This window comes from Manacus candei, unplaced genomic scaffold (genome assembly GCF_025592945.1).
Source record: "Manacus candei isolate 608988 ecotype Guabito, Panama unplaced genomic scaffold, ASM2559294v1 h1tg000094l, whole genome shotgun sequence".
NCBI classification, from domain to species: domain Eukaryota; kingdom Metazoa; phylum Chordata; class Aves; order Passeriformes; family Pipridae; genus Manacus; species Manacus candei.
In genome coordinates, this window is record NW_026138142.1 from 1,255,585 (window position 1) to 1,275,298 (window position 19,714).

Below are 19,714 nucleotides of genomic sequence, written 5' to 3' on the forward strand. Positions count from 1 at the left end.
TTTTTGGGGGTTTTTTTCAATTTGCTACTAAATTCGGTGTTTTGCATTACTCTAACTGAAATTTGGAACATCAAGTTGTCTGCCAAAGTATAGCAGTTAAATGGCTTCCAAAGGAAAAAAATCCAATTATGCCCCCTCAGTCACTACTTAAAATACTGCATCCACTGGTCTGTTGTGGTGTGGCAGTAGGAGGATTAATAGGAGAATATGTTGGTCTCAAGAATTTTGAGATCATCCTTTTGTCATGGGAAATATGTCCAATCTTCAAGTCAAACCAAATTTGGCTAACTCTATCCAAGTTTTCTTTGCAGTGACTGAAACTGATCTTGAGTTTTATTTGCTTCTTGACAGAAAAACCCTCCAAGTATAGCAGTTTGTTAAATTTAGTTCTGTGAGGATTGTACACTGCTGCTTTTAGATTTGTTTTAAACTGGAGGAGTCGTTTAAATTATGCCCTGTTAAAACAAAAGCAGAACACATACCAAGTAGCTTTTGCTCTGCTTTTTAAATGTTCAGGAGACCCAGTTACTAGGAATAGGCATTTAATTTAAAACTAGGTCAGTTGTCATGTACAGATACTTTAAATGAAGCATACAAAGCTCATATTGGCTAGATTGCTATTAGATAGATAAAACATTAGTGTATCTACTAGTAAGTGTAAAGTGATAACAACCTGAAGACTTGTTTCAATCCATATTTCTCTTTTCCATTCTTTACAGGAAAATCTTCACTGACGATTCAGTTTGTGGAAGGACAGTTTGTTGATTCGTATGATCCAACCATAGAGAACAGTAAGTAAATAACTGACAAGCTGCTTTTCTGTACCTAAGTAACTTATCAGAAGTCCTTGGCGATATACACACTGCTTATGTGGGCATTTACGTATTAACATGAAAGCTCATTAATTAACTCTTAAGTCTTATTACTCTTTTAAACCAACATTTACAGCATTGCAGCATGGAAATCACTGTGTACATGCTTCTCCCAACAGCTGAATTGTCTTTTAGCACTAAATGAAGGAAAACCTAATGAACCTGGCTACAGTGCATCTCCTTGTACTGTATTATGTTGTTGGACATCTGCTTCCCCTAATGTAGTCAGGGCACTTTAACTTACATATGTCACACCTGTATGAAAATGTGCCACTATATACGAGTATTCCAGAGTCTCACATTTCTTATTGGGTCATTATATCCAGTTGAACATAAAGCCATCAATACCAGTCAGAATTAAATGGCTACCTTAGAAAGTTGACATGCTGTGGCCATGATAACTTGATAAACTTTTTAATTACTCCTTTCCAGCTGTTTGATAGCAAGGTTGGTACACTATCAGCTTGCTGCAAATACTGAGTATTTGACTTCTCAAGTGTCTTTTTTCTCTTAGCAGGTTTTTTTTGTTGATATTAGTGCCTTTGTGAATAGCTAATGTAGTGGTTGGGTAAAGACATTAATACTAAAAATGCTGCCAAGAGCAAAAAGTCACTTCAGAGGTGAGTTACCTGGTATTCATTACAATCCAAGCATCTCTTTCTGAGCTAGAGATGGTCATAAAGTACTTGAACAACTGCAGTGCTACTCTGAGTAACTTGATCATACTGGTTTACTTTAATTGTGTGGCAGATAAAACTGGTTTCATGATTGTAACCCTGGAGTTGCTTGTATTTTAATGACTTCTGAAATGCAGTGGTTTTAGTGTTTTGGACTTCTGCAGTAGGATGCTGAGCCTATGTGATACTCTGTAAGTTTGAATGAAGCAATCAGCAGAAGAGGGTTTCTTTTGAATTTATATGTGGTAATAATTACGAATCAGTGACTATCAGGATATTTTCCTCGGGATTATTTTACTACTTAGAACTAAAATTCAAATGCTACTTTTTGAGAAACTCTTGATTTACTTTAGCAAGTCAGAGTAGATATTTTACCCCTTGACCTGAATGATCTGAATGTTAGCTCTTACACAGATGTCATTCATACTAAGGCTTTCCATCATCCCTTTTTACTTTGCTAGAATTATAAGTAAGGTATGTTTTAAATTAAAACTACGCACTAAATACTGAGGATTAAGTTTCTGTATTTTAAATCTTAAATGTCAGTTGGGACAGGTTATTTTTACTCTCTCTTCTATATAAATGCAAATTATTTAAAATAATCTTTTTAAGTTTTATGCAGTTATATGGGAATGAACAAATTTGACATGGAGTCAAAAGTCCCTACAAAATGCTGAGTCTGTGTCATCTTGTAGCATTTTGACACCTTGGTACAAGCTTAGCTTGTTTCATCCTTTACCTGTTGTCTGTAACTGCTGTTAGAAACTCTGTAGTTGTGTCTCTCACCCTGGTAGTGCTTCTTAACTATGAAAATACACCACAGATGAATTTTTCTCTTACTTAATCCTTGTAGTCTGCACTGCTTGCTTGATCTGAATTCTAATCATGGAATATGTCATGGCCATGAAGACTTGTTGGGCGGGGGCATCCTGAAAAGGCTTAACTTTTCACTTGATTTCTTATTTGTTTGGAAAACAAACAGCATTATTCATTTGGTGTAAGTCTTGTGATCTGTGGCTGTGGCTGGAGGAATTTGCTTTTTGAAAGGTAGAGAACTGAAGGGCCCTTCTTGCATCAGAACATATTACTGGGAAGTAAAGGTTGAAAACGTAGAAGTTATGCCCTGAGGTCCAAAACAGTGGGAAATCTGTCCCATCTTTAGGCCCTAGAATGCCTGATAAAGACAATATTTTAGAATTGCTTCTGTGAGGAAAGGAATAGAGAACACATTCTAATTTAACAAAAATTTTAAATTTATGGACGGTATCTTTTATAAGACAGAGATTTGCAACTAGTTTTGATGGGTGTAATATAAACTAATTCTTTTGACTCATGTACTTAATATTTTTAAATTATTTTTTTTTATAAATCTTTGATCATTCCAGTCTTTTGACATTATATATTTCTGATTCTATCCAGGGTCATAAGACAAAAAGTATGTTATCAACTCTTACACTTTTCATAGCTTGTAATTTCAAATCTGGTGGACAGTGCTGGCAAAAAGTGTTGAGAAGTCCAGGTTCCTATACTAGGGACAGTGTTGGAGAATGTTGCGTTTTTCCAGTGCTTTTTATAGGAGGTTATAAAGCCTTTTCATTTTCATCTAGTGGTTGGGTCTACACTTAGGAAAAAAGTACATGGTGAAGGGTAGACTGACCTGTGTGATTTCTGTTTTGTCTCCAGAAAATTGTCCTTTAAATTTATTACAGTATTCTGCCAGCATTGATGAAAGGGTAGTACTGCAGGTAGCTTAATCTTTATAATTTTTGTCTTCTAATAATAAAACTTGCACAAAATGCTGAGTGTAAAGCTAAATTGTATAGAAGGCAAGCTATAGTCAAGCTCTTACAGGAACAAGTTGTATAAGCCTTGAACAATAGGAATAAGACCTACTATTCTAGGAATTTCACAGTAGCTGTCATTTGAGTTGCATATGCAAATCATTTCATTCATGCTGGTGTACTTGATCTTAGGGTAACACTGATCGCTGGAGTTCCAGGTTGTGAAGTGTGAGCATGTCCTGTTCCAAGATCCGTGTGAGCATGTCCTGTTCCCAGATCCGTGTTCCAGTTGATGAGCAGCATTTTCCAGATGCAAAATGACTTAGGGGTGCAGAGCTTGGTCAGGCCTGCTGAATTCAGTCCTTGGCCTACCAGGAAGAGCCAGGCTGTGCAGTGATTGTATTGTTGTTGTTTTTCTTGCTCATCAGCACAATTAAAGGCAACATGTCCCAGGATAGTAGGTGACGGAATTGGAAATGGTTGATTCCTCTGGATCAACAGATCACAATCAATACACTTGTAGGTTTTTCGGATGATGAAATTCTTAACCGGGAATATTTTTGAAAAGCTTCAGCAAAGAAATGAAAGTCATTAATTGTGACTTCATCGAAGCAGATCTGTCTCCATGCAGTGGGCTGTGCTTAGTGCTGCAGGGCTCTGCACTGAACTAACAGTTCTGTGGTGACTCCTCCACTGTTTCCCTTCCCTTATCTGTGTCACACTCTCTTCCAGTACTGATGATGATGATGGTGATGTCTTTGCTGAGTCTCTTCTAGGCTTCTGGAATAGTCTGAAAAAGCTGTCATCTATCCCTTTTTAAATATTAACTTCATGATGCTCTTGAAGCTACTTTGACTGCAGAGTGCTTTGATGTGTATGTGCAGTGTCAAGAGACTGGAGAGGGACTGTTGTTTCCATACACCTGTTAATGCAGTGTGTCTCCAGAGGAGTCTGTTTTCCCTCTGACTAAAAGCGGGGATATTGTATTATAGCAACGCTGCCTGTTAACATCTGTTCAAACAAACAGTTTGTCCCCATCACAGTACTCATCCAAGGCAAAGAGCTGTTGTGGATCCTTGTTTTATAACCTAAAACTTCTGTGCAGCAATGACAACAGCATCCAGACAGTGACTTGAGAGCAGCACATGTGCTAAAGCAGCTTTGTTAGGGGATGGCCAGGGTAAGTCAGGAGCTTTGATTCTCCATTTCAAATGGCAGTCGCTGGTATTGTAATGGAAGTTGTGGGTGTGCTTTACACTGTTGATTTGGACACTCTGTGTTAGCTTGACTTTGCTGTTTGAATTGCTCCTTTTTTTTGAAAGGGTACTTTGATTTATTAGGTGGGTTGAAACCTCCAGTTTCAGCTATTTCAGCCCACTTGCTCGAGATAATGCTCAAATTGTGGAGACTTGATGGGACAATGACCTTTGGGGGAGGAGGAAAGTTGGACAACTTCAGCTTCTGGGAGACCCTGTTCAAACCCAGAAAGCGTAGGCAGGGGACTGCACAGTGTGGTTGGGAACATCCAACTGTGCAGCTTTGGGAAGCTGTGGACAGCTTAGCTAACACTACACTGACCCATTCCCTGACTGTTGCCCTGCTCGTCTTTGCAGTGGCAGGTGAGGGTTTTAGGACTGGTAGTATTTGGGAAAATGACCTCAACCAGAAGACAACACAAACTTTACTCAGTATACCAGAACTGTCCCATAATGGTGTCTGGAGTGCATCTTGAAGGCCAAAGCAGAGCTCCAAAGCTGGGTTTGTGTGTTCTGGTCAGTACATTATTATTCCTACAAGAACTGTGACACTGTTTGCTTTTGCAGTTGCATAACACAAACATTGAGTAAGACTCCTCAGCTCACAGCACGTTGGCATTTCATGAATCCGAGGAAGAGAAGCAGTTCTCATCACTTTTGGGACTGAGTGTGCTTCGTGACTGAGGACTAGATGGGCTGGAAGCTACAGCAGATGTGAAAGCAACATGGTGAACTTTTAGCTAATTGTCATTATTTAGGTTTAGTATATTCATAAGTGTGGTTCTGTGTGTTTTAGCCCCCAAAGATTATTTTATTTTTCTTAATCAAGATCACTTACTTCATGGGATTTACGTTTAGGAAATTGATTGTGCTAAACTGCTTGGAAACTGAGGAAAATATCTTATAGTAAGTTCAAACTTAGCTTTGATGCCAGTTGCATTTAAGTGTCTTATGTTACCAGTAATTACAGTTGCCTCAAAGTTTCTTAGAAATGCATGTAAACCCCCGTTTTATTCTTTCCTTTTAAGAAAGTAAAGGAGGAACAGCTGCATCCAATGTGGGAATCTCCTGAAATTTGAAATCTTAAAGTAAATTTCTGAGTTTTGTTATCTGCAACAGACAAGTTAAAAGTACAGCACCCGATGTAGCCTTTTATTGCTACTTTAAAGCCTGTAACTAAAGTTCTTTTTCTTAGTGGCTTGGCTGACAATGACACAGATGAGTGACTTCTGATCCCTTCCTTGTGTGTAATTCTGACATGTTTCTGTATTTCTTCTTTGTTCTAGCTTTTACAAAACTGATCACAGTAAATGGCCAAGAATATCATCTTCAGCTGGTTGACACTGCTGGCCAAGTAAGTTATCTTTCCTTCTTTGAATCTCTCTTCAGAGTTAAGACAATAGGTATTCATACTTCTGTTGAGCTAAGTTCATAGTGACCATGCATTCAGAGGTGAAAGTTAACTTAAAAATTATCCTGACTTCTTGTTTAGTCACTAAAGACTTTCTTTGTAGGGTTTGTTTAAAGACTTTGGTTTGGGGTTTGTTAGTGATTTTTTGTTTTTTCCCTGTCTATTGAATGAATGTCTAAAAAAGGGAAGAGGGAACTGCCTTAACTCTGTCCCAAAAGTACATAAGTAGCTTGTTTGATATTTACAGAGTAAATTAGGAGTCTTGCTTTAGATGGAAAATGTCACTTCAGTTAACCATGGGGAAATTTTCCATGAATTTTCCTATTTGTGTGTGCTCTGGCTACACCATGACTTGTGTCCATGAAGCAGTCATGGGGAGTAGGCAGAAATGCATGTAGGGGGTACTCACTGGGCTACCAATGAACTGCTGTAGTTTGTTTACATTTTAGCGCGATGGTTCACGAGTGTGTCCGAGCTCCCCGTAATGACAGGGAGCACAGGAGGAGACAGGGAACACGTGTCCTGGAGTGTGCTGGGGAGCTTTGTGAGGTGCAGGTGTTCATTACATACAGATCTAGGTGTTCATTACATGGGGCTGCTTGGCTGAACTTGCACTGCATGTTCCGTGCACGGGAGCGCTGCCTCTTTTGAAACTCTCTGTATGAGGGAAAAAACCATCAGGGATCATTAAAACCCTGTATTTTTATTAACATTTTTTTGCTTATGTGTTCTTACCTTCTGTGATCTCATACGATGCCTTTGGGTTTTACCAAACTGTGAGTAGTGTTAAACAACGTTAGTGTTATAAAATCTGCTGCCAGTACTTAAGAACTGTAAAGCTGTGGGACACTTGCTCATAGCTGGGGGACTGTTCAGAAGGGCTGTAACCTTCTAGGTGTGTTTGATTGCTTTCTTTGAAGAGCACCATGCTGTATTTATGTGGTGTCAGCTTGTGGTGCTCATCAGCAACACGTGTGAACTATGAGCTGTCTGAGCACAGTACTGGCCACACGTTCTGGGGCAGGATTGTTTGATGGGGATTGTTCTGCAGAGGAGAGTGAGGGTGAGAGAGGGGCAGGCTGAGAAGTGTGAGCAGCAGAGGAAGCTCCATAGGTGTCATTTTGTGCCATTGTAAGTGCACTCGCCTTACAGCTCCGATTGTGCAGCTCAGTGATAAAAGAAAAAATTTCTCTTTGAGGGGGAAATTGCCTTCTGGGAAGGCACTGTAACTCACCAGTAACATACCTCTATTGCTGAGGATTGATTTAACCTTATACAGTATTTTAGAGCCAAAATAGCTTCTTTCCCAGCCTGTTGTTATTTTAAAATTTAATTCTTCGTGGAATGACTTGAACTTTGAGTTCTGGCTCACAGGGTTAGAGGGGAGAGATGATTTGGGGTTATGGAGGGTGTGGCTTGGACAGATTTCTTTTTTAAGTCAGTCTTGCTTAATGGTCCATAGGGAGTACTTATGTGTATACAGCACAGCAAGGATTATATTGTAGATTTGTTATGTACTTTTGAAAAAAAAGTACAAGAGTTGTAGCAACATTGTGATATCACTTGACAAATTTCTTAATTTGACCCACAAGTTCCAGGGAATTGGCAGGTTTTCTTCCTTCTCTTAACAAGCTAAAAATTAAGTCATGAATTAGAAATAGTTGAGGTTATGGCACTTATTTTTCTTGGTACTCCTCCTCTGTCTTGTGTCTCTTTACCTGTCATGGTTATTTCCTGAGCTCTGTGCAGTTCAGTTCAACAGGAGTCTTGGTACGGGGTCACAGAAGAGAAGTGCAAAAGGAAATCTTACCTAACACCAAATTCCAGTGGATTTACCAGGAATTCCTGAGGAATTCCGGGTAAAGTCAAGCAACAGAGCTGCACTTTCACCTGTTTTACACTGAGACCAGCTTGGATGCCTCCTCTATTGACTTTGGGATTACACATCCCACTGGAGTGGCAGTTTAGCATTTCACAGAAGATGGGGGAGGGCTGCCCTCTGTGTGTAGCAATAAAGGCAAATAAGGGCAGCTTTTGTTAAGTGTTATTCTTTCAAACTTTTTTTGGCCGGATCTGTGAAGTTGATTTATGAAGAGTTTTTCCTCTTCTGCCAGTTAGGGAAGTTTGATTCCTTTTGGTTGTCTGGATTTAAGCTGTGTGATTGCACTGTTCCATCTGTTCAGCCATGACAATATACAGAGAGGTTATTTGATCTTAAGCTAAAATTAACATTTTCAGAAGCACAGGTTTAACAATTTGAGAACTCATCCCTTAAGAAGTATGTCTGTTGTCAAAATGGAAATTTTTCCTGGGAATATGAGTTGGAACAACTTAGGTTTTTAACATTGGATTCCTAGTGTTTGTGTTGCATTACCTGCAATATATGAGTGTTTCATTTGCCTCTTTGGTCAGTTCCTTTTCTAGAGGGGTAGTAAATTTAGTGATGAAGTTTCTGATGTTTTGTTTGTTTTTTTTAAATACTTGTCATATAATGTAAACTTAGAGTTGTCATATAGCATCTAATAACTGTATTTCTTGCATCTTTAGTTGATAAACATTAGTTAGTAAGCCACAATTAATCACTTCCTAACAGACCCCTTAGGTAATTTAGATGTGATCAGTGTCACTTGAAATTACAAACTGCTAGATCCTGTTGTCAGCTGGTGAAATTAGGATTTTGAAATGTATCACCAGCAAGATAAGAGGCGTAGTTACTAATTAGTGGTGGGACAGAGTAGATGTTTTGTACTAATAGAAACTGATAATTAAGCAGGATAAGAGGATTGGGAATAGCTTCAGCTCATCCATAGTCTTAGAGGGAATAAAACAGAAAAGCTGTAGATTAAATTGTACAGTATACAGACTGACTTTAGCTTTCTCTTAATTTGGTAAAGGTTCCACATCTGACATTGTGTTGAAAAAAAATCTGAAAGTACTACCCATATAGAATGCACCTCGTGTCTTAGAAATATGACCAGCTTATCTGATGGTGATCTGATAGCATCAAGTTCTGAACTGTGGCAACCTTAATTTTAAATGCAATATTCCTTCTACAGGATGAATACTCCATATTTCCTCAGACGTACTCCATAGACATCAATGGCTACATTCTTGTTTATTCAGTCACGTCAATAAAAAGGTAATAAAATCTGTTGTGTTCTTCTGGTTTAGGTGTTTTCTGGGTTTAGCTCCTGCCTCTGCTATGTTTTCTTTATCTGTGAATAATTCAGTTAATATCTCTTTCCCTTAGAAGTACAATAGAAATTAAAATTAAAGCTTTTTCAGAAATGTCCACTCAGATCCAAATGCCACAGGCACTTTGCAGACTAATATGCAAGGTGCAATGTAAGAAATGAGACAGTGCTGAACTAGGTTATTTTGAGGTGTAAGTAAAAGTACAAAGAGTGATTTCAAGGAATAACTTTAGAATTCGTTGCTCTTGCATTAGATACAAAGGCAGATGTAAACCTGAACCTAAAGGGCACTGTACCTTCATGTGAAGTACCCAATTAGTTGCTACATCAGTCGCTCAGCCTTGTAGCTTTTTACAGTACTGAGATTTCTTTGACTTCTTGTCTTGGATTGTTCCAGTTAACCATCAGAAATTTTCTTATAAACAGCAATGTATGACTCTTGGACTGCAGACTCACTCTTGACATGCTGCAGCCAGAGGATCTGTGTTTTCCATGCTATTAGCTGTCCATTCTGACGTGAGGGCACAGTCCATTGTAGCTGGAGTGATTTACTTGCAAGACTCATCTGGGCCTTTGTATTACTTTGTCATCTTCTGCTATTTTCTCCCTTCCTGTGGTCATCTTGCTTGTTTAAGTACTGGTTATTCTTGAGGAGATGTTAATTTTGTAATATTGCACAGTATCTTCTTTTGCAACAGCTGAATTAATCCTGTTTTCTTAATTTTTTTTAGTTAAATGAATAAGATCTTAGACTTTTCACTGTCATCAGGTGCAAGAGAAGTAGGTACTTCTCTTATACTTGAAGAAAGTTGATCAGCTCTTTGTGAGTGCTGAAGCATTCCATGTCTTTTCCTCTAAATCAGACAAAACTGGTCATTTCAAGTGCTCTTTAGCAGACCATTGTAGTACAACTTGCCTATTGGTCTTCTGTACTTCTCAAAGAAAGGATATGGTCTGATTATGAACTTCTGTTGCTTCCAAGGTCTTTAATGTTGAACAGATTTCACAGTCCTTCGTTCTTGGTTTTCATCTTCAGTTCTGAAGTAGAGAAGGTCAAACACGTGATCTGGAGGAAATGCAATGGATGTTGGGCTTTTGTGTGTCTAGAGATACTAAACTACCTAGTTCCATTGGATCTGGGTTTTTTAATGAGGGATTCAGTGTTGATGCTGAGTAACTTGTGTGAAATAGGAGTTAGTGTTCTCTGCCTTGAGAACACTCCCAAAGTGAGTACAGAAATGTTCACTGATAAGTGGTACTGTGAGACCAATAGTGGCTTTGACTAAAATCACTTGGAGGATTCTGCAACTTGTGCTGTTCCTTGGTTGGCAGCTAAAGGACATGTTCTTAGCCACTCAGTTGTTGCCTCATGATGTCTGTGGTAGCATTCAATTGGCTAAAACAGAAACCAGGTTATGGTGAAAATATAAACAGGACAGAATAGTTTAAGACTGCAGGTAGAAACTCTTACCATCAGTATTTAGTCTTGATCAATTTATTCCAAGATTGTTTGGCTTTTGGTGTTTTTTTCTTCCTTTAAATTTTCAAAGTACCAATGATCCCATCTTGTTCAATTCCTTGTGTTCTGTATCAAGACAGTGTTTAGGCAGTAGGGAAGATCTTCCACAATACTCTGATAGCATCAGTGACTTGCCCAGGCAGTCAGATCAGTCACCATCTGTCTTGACTTCTGTCCAAGTGTGTGTATTGATCTGAGTATTGATCCAGCTGGGGTGAGAGCTTTGACAGCAAACTTAATAGAAATGCTCTTTTAAAATTACCATCTTCCCTGCCAGCCTCCAGTGGAAGTTTAAATAGGACTTGAATAAGAGCTAATGCCCTACATTTTTCATATTCCCAGGCTCTCAGCAGCAAGGTTACTGGAAGGCTTTTGCTCTAGTTCAGCTTAATTAAATTCCAATTTTGTATCTTGCTAAGTTCCATGATTTTGTGTAACACATTTATCTGCCAGCTAGTAATTTTTTTTTTTTTTTTTTTTTTTTTTTGCATTTCACACATTTTGCTGTTTCCTGTAGCCCATTTGCTTGACAGAACTAGAAAGGACCTCTTATAGTCTCCAGATCTCTCACAGTTTCACAGCTTACTGTGATGATGTTCTTTTTGGATTGGTCAGCATCTGTCTTAGTCTGTCACTGCTCCTTCTGACCTTAATTATTTGAAAAGCTTTCTAGAACACTAATTGGTCAAGCCAATTTAATTCCTGGCAGTCCTTGGCAACTTGTTTCTGTGTCAGAATTGTGTTTGAGTTTCAATAGCACTTCTTGTTTGACTTCCACCTCGGTCAGTTAACAAAGATCAGTTGTTTATTTGTAGTATTTTTGCTGGACAAGGAAGCTTGTGAACTTCTAGACAAACAGATACCCAGAATTGGGAAATGGGGAGCCCAGGTTGGACAAGAACACTTGGCAGCATTGTGCACTGGGACCTCAGGTGGGGACTCACCAGGGCTGTGCTGTGGTGTATTTCTGGCTGAGCTGGAAACAACACACCTAATAGGGGAAAGGAAACAGAGATTGTACTGTGCCAGGGATTCAGTTATCCTGTGGCTACTGTGCTAAGATCCTTCCTCTTTCTTCAGACGAAAAACAGTTTTGTGGTCTGTAGCAGATTTTTTTGTAGCATTTTCATTCTTCTTTCAGTTTGCAGGGTCACCTAGTTCTGTGTGTAGCGTTGCCTCTCAACTCTGTCACAGCCAAGCTCCATTTAATTTTTTTTTTTTAAATAATTAGGAGTGTCCAAGACAAGTTCTCAAGACCAGAATTTTCACTAATAGCTTTCAGCATAAACTCTTTGTGTCTTTGAAGTCCTTTCATTGATTTCACGTTTTCCTGTAATCTGTAGTATCCAGCTTGAGTTACCAGTAGTAAGTTGTGCCAGACTGAGTCAGGCTTTTGTTTACAAAGAACTCATTTTCTTGATAGGATATACTGAAACTATTAGCTGAACATGGAGAAGCATTGTGTTCTACTTAGTCTCAAAAATTATTGCTGCAGTCAGACAAATTTACCTACTTGACAGAAAATACATCTTAAATGTGGTAGCATTTATTGTTCCAGAAGTGAGAGGTTTTAATGCCTTGAGTAGTGTTTTTAGGCACCAGGTCTTTGATTGCTCTGAGATGGAAGTGTGTTTGAGTGCTGCTCTATTTTTAAGAGTTTCAACTCTAATTGAAATGCAGTGCAAGTCAAGACACTGCCTGTAGCTAACAACCTTGGAAACTGGAAAAGTTTCAGTCCCTTTTTTTTTGTTGTGTGTCTCATCTGTGAGCCTGTGCCTCCCTTAAAACAAATCTGAGTTGTGCACTTCATGTACCAGCATTCATTCCATAATGTAACTAGAGGAGCACAACATCTGCTCTTCAGCCCCGTTTATAGCTTGTTCCCAAAAGTACTAAATGTCAAATGCAGTGGATTTTGTTAGTGAGGTTTTTGCCTTGGTATTTCACAGTACTGCTTCTTTACCTCCTATATCCAATCTTCACCTACATGGTAGGGCAACAGACAACAAGTATTTGAATAATCACTGTTTCAATTCCATCCTGCAGATCAGTTTACTCACTTTCCATAGAAAATTAAAATGTTAGGCTTATTTTGGCTTTCACATAAGTAAAACTTTAAAATTATGTATGAACTAAGTGTTCTTAAAAAAAATGTATTCTTTTGAGATGGAGCCTGCTTAACTAATTACTTTTTCTTTCCAATTGCTTTAATTTGACATACTCATCCAGGGTTGTTGGACTGTAGCAGCTGAATTTCTCACTGCAGATATAAACCAGATGAGAGGTGGGAGGGACTTGGGGTGATTCTGTGTTAGATGCATCAGTCCTGGGTAATGTTATTTATTTCTGCAAATGCCATAGCTGGGGAGGCTGTAAGGGTAGGCACAGGCTGGTCTCTGCTGCTGCTGGGACCAGTTTGCTGTTGTAACACAAGTGGGTGAGACTTTGGGGCATCTTTGTAGTTCTGCCATTGTACACAGAGTAAGTTTTAAACACAACAACCTACATATGCGTGTAATTGCTTGTGTATTGGGTATTGAGGATAAACATCAGAGTGCATGTGTGACTTCATCCCTTTATTTTGCAGTTTTGAAGTGATAAAAGTTATCCATGGCAAGTTATTGGATATGGTGGGAAAAGTCCAGTAAGTAGTGACACTTTCATCTCATTTCATTGCAGGCATGTTGCTAGTGCTTTGTTCAGTATACTGTAACTGTTCTGAAGTTCTGAACTTTCTTTCACAGAATACCCATTATGCTGGTTGGAAATAAAAAAGACCTGCATATGGAACGGTATGTGAACTCCAGAATGTGGGAAATGAAAGGCAGCAGCCCACATTCCTGTGGCTGCAGCACACTGGCTTTGTTCTTGGCTTTCCATAACTAAAATCAAATTGTAGGTTAAAATAAGGTACTGGGCAAAGGAACTGTGTCCAGAATGTGAACTGTGAGCCATGAACTTCTGTTGTAATGTTGATTTTTGCTATAAGGTTCCAGGGACAGTCATTTAACGCTCTGGGTTTGTTTGTGGTTTTTTCCAAAATAAGTAACAGAAGTGTGTTTGTCACAACTGTACAATACCAGATGATGCTACAGATCATGAAAATAAAGCAGTACTTTGGGACAACTGCTCTTCTGGGTCGTAGAGGAGTTTTATACCTGGCCCAGTAGTGCATTTGACAGCAGCCAAAAGCAAATGCTTTAGATCAGACTTCACAAGACATTCCTGTTACAATGCCCTTAATGTACTTTGGTACTTGGAGGTATTTCTTGACATATCAGATTCCAATTTTTCTGCAAGCTATAAAGAACATACTTTTCTTTTTTTGGTCAGGGTGATCAGCTATGAAGAAGGGAAAGCTTTAGCAGAATCCTGGAATGCAGCTTTCTTGGAATCTTCTGCTAAAGAAAATCAGGTAATGGATTTAAGAGTCACTTCATTCAAACAGCAGTGTAATGGATGACTCATAGTTTCACTTAATAAAGGAAGCTAAAGTATTTGCATGTACTCTACAGATATTTTGTGTAGATGGAAACAGAATGGCTGCCTGCATTCAGGTTTATGTGTTTTTTCCATGCAACTGTCAATGGGAGGAGGAAGTGAAGAACTGAAAGTTAAGCTTCTCTGAACATAGCAGAACACTTAGTGACAAAAAAAAACCCAAGATCCACGTGGTGGGTGGGACAGGGTCTGTTACCTTAAATAAGAGGTCACTGATTATACAGCAGTGAGTTGGTATGAGGGAATGAACCTTGTGTATTAAGGTCCTCAGTCTCTCTGTTGTGGGGAATAATCATTCTGTGTGTCCATGGGGTGGGGGAACACAGAAAAGTGTCAGAACACAACAGAAGTTCAGCACCACTGTGACACAGCTGGAGTGAAGCTGCACAGTCTGAAGCATTTTAACCCACACACATTTACACTTGCTGGTCTCCTATCACAGAAAGAAAGTGTTTAATTACATGGTAAATAACATCTTATTCTTGGTTGCTCTAAATAACTTTTTTTAAAATGCCTCCTAAATACGTTATGGTGTCTGAATTTGTTCCTGTGGCTGGTAATAATATTTTGTCATTGATTTGACATATCTTAAGCTACAAGAGCCTCCTAGTTCAGATGTGAAGTGATGGATAACTGCTGCAGGCTGGGGAGGAGGGGTAGGTTTTTTCCCTTCTTTTTTTTTATTTTATTTTTTCTTATAGCTCTCAAGAGCATCAAGGCTTTTGAGTTTTGAAAATATAGACACATGTTAAGGTCTCACATTTAAGGTAGCATATCACATCCTTGTCCTCCTTGGTAACATGAGCACAATCAGAAGGGCAGTCATGTAGCTATGACAGGACCTGTTTCAGCAGCCTTTCTTTCTTTCCCTATCCCCAAAATCAAAACAAAAGCTTTTGTCTAGTGTTCATTGTCAACAATTCTACAAGTTACTTGAGTAAAGTTGGATTTTCCCTGGAAGAAAATCTTGGATTGTTTTTTGTCACCAGATATGGAACACTTGGAGTTAGTTTACCAGTACTTCTGACTTGTATGAACCTTGTCAGAACTGGGCATGATGAAAGCATGAAATTTCTCAATACCTTCTCTGTATGCTGGAGAGCTTCAAATGCATACCAAAGGAAATTAAATTGACAGTGTAAAGAATAAACCCATTAAAAACATCTGATCTTTTTTTCCACTTCTTTATTTTTAAATGACTTAATACTTCTGGATTAGGCAAAGCTATTGCCAGTGCTCTTTTTCTTTTGGCATATGTTCACAGTGTGTAACAGCACAGCAATTCATATGCAGCAGAATATCTTACTGGTAACTTTTCTGGAGTTTTTATTGTTCTTGAACCAAGAATAAAAAAGGTTGGCTTTATTTATGCAAAGAAGCTGCAAGCTTTCTAGGATGCTTGGCATCTCTTGTGTGTTAACTTGCTGCACTGACAAAGCCCCATTGACTGCCATGTGTTTGTGACTGTTCCTTAGTCTCAGACTGTCTGTATTAAGTTAAGCTGCCAGCTGGAATTTATATGGCAAAATTGGTAGCCTTCAGGGAAATCAGAATGGCAATTGCATGTCTGATACTCAAAATCCTGGACAGGCCTGTACAAATCCCACCAAAAAAAAAAAATAAAATCAGAAGTTGTGTGTATTCTTGCTGGCAAAGGTCTTCCTTTCAGCAGGATCCTCCAGAACAGCAATTGCAGGTCACTGTAAGTTGTGTCCCTCTGGATTTAGCAGCAGGTTGTCAGAGGCAGGTGCTCGAACACAGTTCCTCCTTCACGCCTCTTACATAATACACTTGGAAAATTTGTCCAACTTGAAGTTTGGGAGATCATATGTCACTTCTGAGATGGGTGCTCACAGCATGTGACCATCCTTCAGGCTCCCTGACATATTTCCTTCGGAGGGTCGGGATGTACGAAAGAAAGTGGGAAGGAGCCCAAAACTGGCACAGCTGCCTTAGTCTGTCTTGCAGACCTCCACCTCTGAAGGGGTGGAAGATTGAGCGTTGGGAGCCAAGTGTGGAGTCTGGATCTGTGAGGTGCTGGGGGAACAGGAGATGTCAGGCATTGTAACATCCTTCCCTGTGGGTTGGACCAGGAGCACTTCTGAACTCAAGCAGGTTTCTTCCTCCAAATCTTATTTTGACAGAGTAAAACCAGCTCATCTATAGACCTCTCTCAAGACAGAGTATCTTCTCTTACTCTGAAACTGTCTCTGGTTTGGGGGGGAAAAGGGTTTTTTTTGACCTTGATAACAACCTATGCTGTCATTTTCCTGGTACTGAGTGTTCACCTTGCATAAGTCAACATTACTGGAAAAAGAAATCTGTTGGTATTTTTACTTTGAAGTTTATCCAGATAATCACCTGTACTGGCTTTGTACAACAAGTGTAGCTTAACTATTGATATTAATTCTATACTCCTTCCAACAGTGCTTTAGCTTCTGTTTGCTTAATAGAACACCAGTTTGATGCTTAAAGGGATGAACTGGACTGGATTGGGAATTTAGAACTTCAGCAGAGAGTTCAAAGCTTCCTGAGTGGGGGAACATCTGTTAATTCTCTCAGAAACTGAGCCATCTCTGTGTGGTGGATGTGGAGCAGAGGAATGACAGTGTCTGGTGTGCTGGTCTGAGATTGGCTGGGTATGTGATGTTCTTCACAGCTGTGAGGAGAGAAGGTCTTTCTGCCCCAGGGGTTAGACCACACTCCGTCAGCTGCGTGGTTTGTCCTTTGCAAAGAACTGCTGAAACCAGAGGTGTTCCCTATAATAGGATCTGATGGCAAAGGCTCATTTCTCCCTCTTCTACCTTCCTGCTTTGCCCTCCTGCCCCCTCCTCCCCCCAGAAAAATCCTTTTTGGAGCATCTACGAGAGTCCAAGGAGCTTGGCCTAGCAATGTTGGGCAATTAAAATAGCTCTGTAGATTAACTTAAGCAAACTATACCTATTCTGCCAGGAGTTAGCAAAAGATAACACATTCCAGAAATGACGTGACTTGGAGTAGATGGAAAGTGAGACAGGCAAAGATCAAAGCTGTGGTGATGATAAATGGCAGTGGCTGGCCACAGTCCTCAAGGTCAGATACATCTCCTCCAGACATGGGTGACCTGGTAGGACTTTGGGAGGAACCTGCATATCACCAGCACATCAGTCATCAGGGGAAGTCCCTGGGCTTCAGGAAGGCAATTCTGAGACTTGATGGAAAAGACCTCTGAGATGACTGCTGGGCTATTATTGTAATGTCTTCTCAAGCTGCTTCGTTATTACCAGACATGCTGAACTGCTCGGGATAACTTCAGGAACTTCAGGCCTTTCTTGTGGAATTCCCTACTTAGTTTAACCTAGGCCATGATAGAGTGCTTCATCTTAATCCCAGTACAATAAAGTAGTAACTGTTTGAAATACAGCCAGAATCCAAATTGGTCTTAAACCTAGTTGAAGGTGGGAGACAACTTTTACTGGAAGAATTTAGGGAGTAACAAGTAACCAAGTTATGTTCATCCAGCAAGGAAGTAGCAAAAAATGTACTTTTTACCAAAATGGAGGTCTCTTAAAAACCAGTTACTTGGTTGTTGCTTATTTTTCGAGGGCAACTTCATCTTTGAGCTCAGAAGATGCAGTGCTCAGTAAATGCTTCAGAGTAGTTTGGGATCCCGGGATCTGACATGTTTGGACTGTGTTTGGACTGGCAAAGGATGGAGGAAAAACTCTCTCTTCCTTTGCCTAAGTATTGTTCAAATTCCTTTGCCCAGTTCTGTGCCAGGATAAACCAGTAGTATGAGCAGTTGAGAGTTTCCTCTTTGAAATAATAAAACAGTTGCCAAAGGATGACTCCGGCAGCTGTGGGCTGGATTTGGGTGCTTGCACCTTCCTGCTGGCTCCTGGCAGCACATTCCTGACTCCCTGCTCGTGCAGAGAATTCCACATCCCGAGCTGTCTGTCCTGCTCCCACCGAGGGGCACATCTGCAGCAGCAGCTGAGTCTCTGGTGTCTCCTGCATGGTGCTGAGCTCCATGGGCAGCAGGTGTTGCCCAGGCTGACATGGATTTTGTTTCCTCAGGGGGAGAAAGGTAGAAGGAAGGCAGATGGCTTTCTGTGGGCTAGGTGTGACCCACATTCCATAATTGGAACATATGGAGGCAGATGCATATAAAGTCTGGCTGTGTTCTTTATTCCTTGTCACAAAACACAGCTTCCTGTGTTGTTTAAGGGCTCAGTCTAAAATTCATCAGCAGATTTGAGCTGGATTACAAATTCCGAAGCGTTAACTGTGGGACAGCGACTAAACCTTCCCAGTGAATATGTATTTTCTGTGAAATGAATTAACAAACCCCGTGAACTCCTATATCTTACTGCTTCAAACAGCATGTCTTTGACAGGGAATGTGCAGCTTCTTGGTTGACAGAGTAAGTTGTGGAGGTTTTTTAATGGGTGCTGTGAAACGTGGGCATGAAGAACTTGTGCACTGAAATGAAACCATTGAAAATTTTGCCTCCAAGGAAACAGTGGTGCAGTATATTTGTAAATCAGTGCATCACCAACTTTTGATTAAGGGAAACTCTTCATTAGTGGAACCAGTTTGATAGCAACTGCAGTGCACGGTTCTTCTAGAGTCTAATTTGCCCAGGAAATGTTGTATCATTACTGAACTAATGAGCCACTTCTGTCAGGTCCTGTTGGGATTGCAGGAAGCTGCATTATATGGAGGAATACTCTATTTCCAGCTGGTGAAGTATTTTAAATAGTTCCAGAGATCGTACTGTGCACAAACAGTATAAATATGGGAAACTTTAACATTCAGTCTAATCTTGTTAAGTTTGTTGTGGGGATTCAATCAATGGGATTAATTTGGAAGTGATCCAGTTGAGAATTATGTCTTGTGGAGGTGGAAAAACATGTGTTAGATCAGAATACATAGTCATAAATCACCGGGTGCTCTTCAGCCTGCTGATTAAAACCACAAAACCCCCTTTTTATCCTCTTTCATACTGCGACTGCTTTTATATAATGAATATATTTTCCTATGCTTGGAATTCCTGAAATGGGTGACTGGAGGTTTGATCAAATAGCACATCTGAGATGATCATGAGAACGTTTCCAAGTCAAAGATTTAAACACTGAAGCACTAATTGTACAGTGCAGGCTGTTTAAAATATAAACCCCCTTTCTCTCAGAAGGGCTTAATCAAAGGATATTGCTTAATATTTGTGTTTTCCCCTCATGTTCCTGCACCGTGTCTAATACTGATCTTACCTACAGGGAAGATGAGAAAATCAAGAATATTAAAAATAACCCTCATTCTGGGTTGTGCAAAGTCAGTGTTGAGAGCTGAAAAATCTGCTGCCTTCTGTAGTTACTCGGTATCTTAAAGATTACTGAGAGGAAAGGAATTGGCTTATTCTCCAGAGCAGCACAACACCAAGATCTTCTGTGCTCTCAGTCATTCAGTGCAAGCTCACTATGCAAAATAAAGTGAATTACAGTTATTAGCTCTGTTGTGAGTCTGG

General features: G+C 39.7%; 1 protein-coding gene across 1 annotated transcript in view; it reads left to right on the top strand.

Moving 5' to 3' along the window:
• Window positions 1-19,714, top strand: part of RHEB (Ras homolog, mTORC1 binding) — a 38,585-nt gene that overhangs the window by 17,587 nt on the left and 1,284 nt on the right. Inside the window, exons 2-7 of the mRNA XM_051768314.1 lie at window positions 720-791; window positions 5,873-5,940; window positions 9,054-9,136; window positions 13,298-13,354; window positions 13,455-13,502; window positions 14,044-14,125. Of these exons, the coding sequence (XP_051624274.1) occupies window positions 720-791; window positions 5,873-5,940; window positions 9,054-9,136; window positions 13,298-13,354; window positions 13,455-13,502; window positions 14,044-14,125 (410 nt within the window). The remainder of the gene's footprint in view (window positions 1-719; window positions 792-5,872; window positions 5,941-9,053; window positions 9,137-13,297; window positions 13,355-13,454; window positions 13,503-14,043; window positions 14,126-19,714) is intronic.